The sequence below is a fragment of the Sinocyclocheilus anshuiensis genome, unplaced genomic scaffold (genome assembly GCF_001515605.1).
Source record: "Sinocyclocheilus anshuiensis isolate Anshui unplaced genomic scaffold, SAMN03320099.WGS_v1.1 scaffold274, whole genome shotgun sequence".
Lineage (NCBI taxonomy): Eukaryota > Metazoa > Chordata > Actinopteri > Cypriniformes > Cyprinidae > Sinocyclocheilus > Sinocyclocheilus anshuiensis.
In genome coordinates this window covers 1,364,638-1,372,712 of record NW_015547698.1, presented here as the reverse complement: position 1 = coordinate 1,372,712, position 8,075 = coordinate 1,364,638, and the positions used below count along the sequence as shown (strand labels likewise).

At 36.2% G+C, this 8,075-nt stretch overlaps 1 protein-coding gene across 1 annotated transcript; it reads right to left on the bottom strand.

Moving 5' to 3' along the window:
* Window positions 1-1,380: 1,380 nt before the first annotated feature.
* On the bottom strand, window positions 1,381-5,747 carry LOC107703793 (ras-related protein ORAB-1-like). Its single transcript, XM_016506512.1, has 6 exons — window positions 5,532-5,747; window positions 4,578-4,650; window positions 4,269-4,364; window positions 3,608-3,703; window positions 3,358-3,489; window positions 1,381-2,323 (listed from the first exon to the last, which is right to left on the bottom strand). The coding sequence occupies exons 1-6, from the start codon at window positions 5,543-5,545 to the stop codon at window positions 2,126-2,128; spliced, it is 609 nt and encodes a 202-aa protein (XP_016361998.1). The 5' UTR covers window positions 5,546-5,747; the 3' UTR covers window positions 1,381-2,125.
* Window positions 5,748-8,075: the final 2,328 nt, after the last annotated feature.

The following is an 8,075-nucleotide window of genomic DNA, read 5'->3' as shown; positions in this document are numbered from 1 at the left end:
GGTGCAGAGACAGAGGCACTTCCTTCAGCCCGAGGCTTGTTAATTTCACTTTTGGTGTGAAAAGGCCTCTACATGCAATATTATAATGCATTACTTTTAAAAGTAACTTTCCCCAACACTGGCCTTTGCTGTCACTTTCGATAAATTTAAAGCATCCTTGCTCTATAAAAGTATTAATTTCTTTAAAAAAACCTCCAGTCTTTTGAACATTAGTGTGTGTAAGCAGCAGTTATGATGTGAACATAACAGTGACTCACGATCTCCAGCCAGTCTGAACACACCAGCTTCTGGCTAATGACGCCACCCCCTGGAAACAATGAGTGCAATCTGTTATGAGCTGCTTTATGTAACCCGCTGCTGCTTTCATTCACACAGATGGATCACATGAAACATGCTGCCACACACTCCAGTTAAAACCATTTTTATTAAACTTCTCCTTCATAGTTTATTTAAACATTGTGTGATGTAAAAGAAAACAAAAACACAGGAGAAAAAGAGCATTTTCTCCCTGAAAACAAAGGAGTTACAAGCAATGTTGCTTTAATTATCGTGATGTCATTTCCTGTTTATCTGTGGGATTTATATACATTTATACATGATCTGCTATAGCTCCTGTTACTGCTGTTGTGCTGTCAGTAAACACACGCTGAGTCCAAAACACAGGATATTATGGAAGCATGCTTCAGCCACAGAATAAAAAAATAAAAAGGATAACTGCGACATTTCATCTCACAATTCACTTTTTATTTTATTTTTTTTTTGAGTTGCAACAACTTTTTTCTCGCAATTCTGTTTTTTCTTGTTTTCACCAAGGAATTAAAAATAAAAAAATATTTTTAAAAAGTTAATTATTACATTTAATCTTGCAATTCGTCAGATTTGTGAGTTTGTATCTCGCAATTCTGTTTTTGTCTGACATTCTCACAATTTTCTCATAATCACAAGGAAAAAAAAAAAAAAAAAAAAGAGTTAAAAAATCAGAACTGTGAGATAAAAAGTTGCACTGACCTTTTTATTTTTATTTTCTGTGCAGAAAACAAGCTTCCATATAATATACATAACGTGTAAGCATCAAAACTAATTAAGGCAAATAACCAATAATATTGACATTTAAAGGCATTCACCCAAAAATGAAAATTCGGTCATTATTTGCTCACCCTCATGTTGTCACAAACCTGTAAGTGTTTTTTTATTCTGCTAAAGACAAAACAAGATATTCTGAAGCATGTTGGTAACCAAACAGTTGCTGGTAGCCATTGACTTCCATAGTATTTTTTTTCCCCATATAATGGAAGTCAATGGCTACCGGCAACTGCCTGGTTACCAACATTCCTCAAAATATCTTCTTTTGTGTTCAACAGAATAAAGAAACTCATACAAGTTTGGAGGGTGTGAGTAAATCATGAAAGAATGTTCATTTTTGGGTGAACTGTCCCTTTAAATTACAAGCAGTCCGAGATTTGGTTCTCATTTTCCAAATTATACCACCACAAAAATTGCACAGGATGATAATGCTGTTAGAAACGTGGCAAACAACTAGCACATTGTAAGTGTTGTGTTGGTCATGCTCAGAGGACCGCTGAAATGCTGCAGAGCACAAATAAAAAACAAAAACAACAGAAGAAATGGCCAGACAGGCAAACGGTCCACCAGACGAGAGAGAAGGCAGCGGCTGAAGGAGAGGTCGCCGTAGCAACCCCACTGGGAGCCATAGCAACGGAACCCACAGTCCACCGCTTCCTTCAAAGTTCCCAAGAGGAAGTTCAAAGCCAAACCTAGTTGCGCTCCTCTAAAAATGCCAGAAACGGGACTTTGGTGTCCAAAAGTGCTTTTGGATGCTTGTCTAAATGAAAGTACGGAATTTGAGCCGTTTAACCCGGCAGACGGTTGGACATGTGTTTGTCTGGTCATGCATCGATGTGCATGCATGATTCAATATCAGGCAATGTTAAATTTGATCCTCTCTTACTCTCCTTATCATTAATATTCTATTGCACACACACACACACACACACACACACACACACACTCTCTCTCTCTCACTTACACACACACACACTCTCAATTCCTGCTAACTCAGCTGTGGCGTATGGTTGGTAACGTTACTGTCGTAGGTCGGTCAGTCTCAGCAGCATCCTCCGGAGGACGTCTTGACCGGCGTGCTCTGAATCTTGACGTTGGATTTCTCGGAGCCTCCCGCAGTGGCCCCGGGGCCCATTCTCTTCTTGATCTCAGCCGCCATGGTCATGAAGGCCTGTTCCACATTAGTGGAGCTCTTCGCGCTCGTCTCCAGGAACGGGATGCCAAGAGAGTCCGCAAACTCCTGAAAGACAGAGAACAACAGACTGATCTCAATGAGAGTGAACGTGTGGTCATTTTAGCTAAGGAATCAAAAAAAGAATAATTGGTCATATTTTAAAAAACTGTTGATATTACACTTTATAAATAAGATTTTAAATATATTTAGGGCTGATAAAAAAAAAATGTAATTAATAAATGTTAAACAATTTTCTGTGATTAATCACACCAAATGTTAGTACTAATCATACACATTAATATATTTACAAGTTGAAATTAATGTAGAATTAACAGAAAGGATGTATAATAGTTTAAGTTTTTTTTTGTTTTAAACGTTTTTATTTTAAATTATTAAAAATTTTCTTTTTTTTTTCTTTTTTTTTTTATATACCCATTTATTCATTATTTCACAATTAATAAAGATAAAACAATTTTGGTTGAAACCAATAAAAGGCTTATAAATAGTATTTAAAAAAAAAGTTTTTTTACAAATGATAAATTGTGTAGTTGTTTATTTAGTTATTGTTTAATAATAAATAATAATTTAAATAACTTAATTATTGGGTTGTTAATTATTTTGGTTGCAACCATACACTATTATAATTATTTATTATTTAAAAAAATAATAAATGTAAATAATTAATCAGATACTCTCACAGTTTGCAATCAGAAAAGTTTTTTTTTAAATACATGATTACAAGTAACAATTTAAATTATTAATCAGCCAGTCTTTGGAGTCTCAACCAGGAAAGGTTTTAAACCATTATTTATAAATTATTCATCATTCATTAATTAATAATAATAGCATTCAATCAACCAGTTTTTGATATTTAAAAAAATAATAAATGTAAATAATTAATCATCTCCTCTCTCAGTTTGCAATCAGAAAAGTTTTTTTTTTTAATAAATAACTTATAAATTATTAATTGTGATTTATTATTTTACAATTAACAATAAATCATAATTTAATGAATGTTTAATTATTTAAAATATTAATCATCTGTACAGTGTTAGGACTTTGGTGAATGTAGTGCTCTGTTCATGGGACAGATCTTGTACCTTCGCTGCCGTGTAAACCACAACTTTCTTAGTGGTCAGATCACACTTGTTTCCCACCAGGAGTTTGTTGACGTTTTCACTAGCGTAGCGATCGATCTCCTGAAGCCACTGTTTGACGTTGTTGAAGGACTCCTGAAGAAACACATCCAGAACAGAACTCATCAGCATTAAAACAGCACTGATACACACAGAAGTGCTTCACGCTCAGCACAGCGTGTCAAAGAGCCCTACTAAAGGAAAGTTTGGTCACCTGATCCGTGACATCGTAAACAACGATGATCCCGTGAGCTCCTCTGTAGTAGCTGGACGTGATGGTGCGAAACCGCTCCTGACCGGCCGTGTCCCACTGACAACACAGCAAACACACACACCGTAAGCACAGAAACATGCCCTTTTTAAAAAGAAACGAATGCTTCTATTCATCAGGGACGCATCAGATAAATCAAAAGTGACAGTAAAGACATTTATAATGTTACAAAAGACTTCCATTTCAAATAAATGCTGAAATACATGTTTCCACAAAAATATGAAGCAGCACAACTGTTTTCAACATTGATAATAATCAGAAATGTTTCTTGAGCAGCATATCAGAATGATTTCTGATGATCATGTGACGCTGAAGACTGCAGTAATGATGCTGAAAATTCAGCTTTCCGTCACAGGAATAAATTACAGTTTAAAATCTATTCAGACAGAAAACTGTCATTTTAAATAGTAATAATATTTCACAATTTTACTGTATTTTTGATCAAATAAATGCAGCCTTGGTTAGCATAAGAGAAACATGTGAAACTCTCACCGATCCCAAACGTTTGAAAAGCAATGTAATCAATGCGTTTTTGCACGCCGACACAATTAGAAATGCAGCAGTGCATGAAATCAAGCTTGTGTGGCTAGTTCAGCACACTCACGATCTGTAGTTTGATGGTCTTTCCGTCCAGCTCTATCGTCCTGATTTTGAAGTCCACTCCGATCGTGCTGATGTAGCTCTCTGTATACGTGTCGTCCTGAGGAAATGCACACACACGATAATAGACAAGACATTTACTAATGCACGTGTTTCATAAAGACACTGCAAAAATAAGCGTTTTCAGTCAGACTGCAGCATTACTTCACCTTTAGCATGAAGCTCTTTGACAGTCAAATCACCTGCGCAATAAGAGCCATTATCTGAACCCTGTGTGTGCAAACTGGGTTTTAATGGCAGGCTAATAACTTACAGCGAAACGCAGCAGAAGGCAGGACTTCCCGACGCCGGAGTCTCCGATCAGCAGGAGCTTGAACAGGTAATCACTGGAAGAGAAAGCAGAGAAGTGATCACTTACACTCCCAGTAATTCCTCTGTGACGTGGAAGCGGGAATTATTACGTAACACGTGTGTGTGTGTGTGTGTGTGTGTGTGTGTGTCACATCTCACTGGCCGGCGTTAATGATGATCTCAGGTTCATATTTCACCCCAAAAATCAACAACAACAACAAATAAATTCTGCATGAAAAAAGAGAAAATCATGACACAAAGACATTTTTCTTCTGATTTTGATGTGAATTATGATCTATGCATGTTCTTGACAGATTCACATGATACTTAAATATAGCAGTCATCCAATACCACGGTATTACCACGACTGTACCATGGTAAAACCACAGAATCTGACAGGGTGGTGTGGTAACAGGTGATTTAAACTTAAACTCAGCCAGGATGTCAGTAAGTTCAGGCCTGAGATGACAGTACATGATCAGCTCTCTGACAGCAGTTCAATAAGCCCGAAGATGATTTGATCTAATTATAAACACGATAAGATATGTAATTAGCCAGACAGTGTCATACTTAACTGGTCAGTTTCATTACGACGTGGCACTTGAGTGTGTCTAAGCTCCAGAAACAGACTGACAGTTATGATATATATATATATATATAAAATTCTTTGGCTACACATATGTACACAAACATCCATATTCATACAAATAATAACTTTTGAATAAAATCGAAACGACTCCCGGTTGGTTGCTCTGGTTAAACAGACACAGCATAGTTGTGATAGTTATTAATAAACGTATCCTGATACATAAAGTGTATATTTAGTTTACTGCAGTATTTTATTTAGCTTCTACAGTAATGTTGAATGTATCAATAATGTTTGATGTGTCATCAGCGCTTTTCTACACAAACTTACTATTCAGGATTCATGTCGACAGCGCACGGAAACTCCCGAGTTATCTCTCGTTTTCTTCTCCGCGATGAAGGCTATTAAAGCTCGAGAATCGTTTGCCGGTGATACCCGCTATTATTTGGCGTTAAAAGCGGTTTTAGGAGAGAAATAAGCGGAACCGGGATCCGGACGCACATTAAAAAATGGCCACTCGGTTATGAAGCTTGAATAATAAGAGAGGCGAAGTTCGGTCGCTGTCCCTGCACGACCCGCCAAAATAAAAGTCCTGACAGACAACTAACTGAAGACACGCGGTTATTATTATTATTATTATTATTATTATTAATTTTTTTAAGACAAACTTGAAAATGTCGTAAATAATTATGTACATTTATATAATATGTTATTATGTAGCATATTATTATGGAGATAATTGGGAAGAATGTTTTTGGAGCGTTTCCAAAGGACTTTTATTTTGCCAGAAATCGGAAAAGTTTATTTGAACATTTTTGTTTTGCTTTTAAATGATTTTTAGATGATCAGCACTGGATCTACAGTCCTACTAAAATAAGACTGCGTTTCTTTTTAAACTGTAAATCGACCGAAAGCGCACTGGTGTGCAAATTATTCATGTAGGCGCGTCACAAAATGTACAAACTGAAGCACATGATCAGATTGTTCTCTAGATGGCGCTATAATCAAGTCAAAAGCAATACTCTGTCCAGGATCACTGAACTCTCGGACTAATGAAAGGTCTTATGGCAGGGCACATTCTTTCTTTTTCTTTCTCTGTTTTGCTTTTGGTGATTTAAAAGCATTAACAATCTTTATCACATAAAGGGCAGTCATGGCCTGATGGTTAGAGAGTCGGACTTGTAACCCGAAGGTTGTGGGCAGGGACCTGCACAGACATTTTTATTGTGCTGATATCTGATAAGGATAAGGTTGATAAGGACTACCGTGGACAGCTGACTCATAAAGTTTTTAATATTCTGCATATTCTGTGGTGATCAGTTCACAGCAGTGATAGAAATGAATTTTAAGTTTAAATTGATTTTTATCTTTAATGGGCATTTTTACCCTTATAAAGCCATTTTTTCTAAAATTGTGCATCATCTTTTCAGTCAGATTCTTAACTTGAATCAGTCAATTAGAATAATAAGTAATTTAGGCCGTTACCAAGCAAATTAAATCAGTATTGACAAAATTCATCTTTGCAGTGCAGAGGAAACACAGAAGCTGCATCTGAAGTGGCATTTCGACAGAGGTGGACAATCCAGGGGTCAGAAAGTAAAAGTCCTGCCATATGTTTATTCCACCCATGAACTCAGCAGCTGATTTCACCAGAGGAGGAACCACGTCATTCCTTTCAAATCACAAACGAGTCTCGAGTCATATTCCAAGTCCTCAAAGAGTTAAAGTTAATGAGATAATTAAGTGACTAATTAAATGATGATTGTGCATTAGTGATGAACACCTGCTGTTATTGAGAATTACAGAGGATCAGATACTGATGTTTTATTGGTTAAAATGATGCCACCATCATGGAGATGATGGGTAAAAAAGGGTAAAAATAGAAAATCATTTAGCTTTCATTTATTAATTTATGAAGACACAACTTAGTAAGAGTAAAATTGAAAAAAGGAGAGAAAATGGCAGTTATTCATTTATGAAGTAACTGAATTATTATTATTATTTTTTTTAAATGAACGTTTGGTTTCATTTTTTTTATTTTTGCATTTGCACCAAATGGTCTGAAAATTAAATTGGGAAGCATTACACAGACCGTGAATAACCAGCGCTCTCTTCCACCCTCAATACCACTACTGAGGGGAGACCCTTGAGCAAGACACTGAACCCCCAACTGCTGAGAAGGGTCTGTCTGCGGACTGCAAGACAGGCGCGTAACTTGAAGTTGTCCAAATCACACAGAACCACGCGAGATGTCAAAACGAGATGTTGTCGGGCTGCGTTCGAAACCGCATACTTTCTAAGTTATAAGCACTTAATTTCTTTAAGTACTTACTTACCGAGCGCTATGAGAGTGTACAGCCTGAAGTACAGCCTGAATGCGTTGAGTGTGAATGCGATTCGGATATCATCCGCTATGTTGGCATTATCATATGACCTACGACGTTATAACAAGCGCAACATCTTAAAAGATATGAGTGACAGGTTTAATTCATCTATCTGTAAGTATCTTGATAATGATGAAACTTGCCCATTTTGTGGTCTTGTTGAAGAAACAGCTGCCCTTTTTTTGTGATTGTAGTATAGCCACTACATTTAGGGTTGATTTAAGTTCTTATATTTTTAACTCAACTAATGTGATCCAGTTTTATCCTTAAAGCATTTAAAAAAAATGTATTTTGAAAACCCAAAATCGTTATCTCTTGAACATCTTGTTATTTTGTGCAAAATGTTTTATCCACAAGCAAAAGTGGCTTAAATCTCCTTTGTTTTATTCTTTTTCTTGTTGAATTTAACTCTTGTTTCATCCCTCAGGCTTCTAAAAAAATGCATCATGAATTATTCAAAGATATTTAACCTTGTCACTGTGCTTTTTTT

Bases quoted from the DNA above. Each gene is read 5' to 3' on its own strand.
- LOC107703793 (XM_016506512.1), bottom strand. The intron at 3,704-4,268 runs GTGAGTGTGCTG...CTGTGTTGTCAG, and splicing joins AGACCATCAAACTACAGATC to TGGGACACGGCCGGTCAGGA. The intron at 2,324-3,357 runs GTACAAGATCTG...TCTGTCTTTCAG, and splicing joins TGGTTTACACGGCAGCGAAG to GAGTTTGCGGACTCTCTTGG.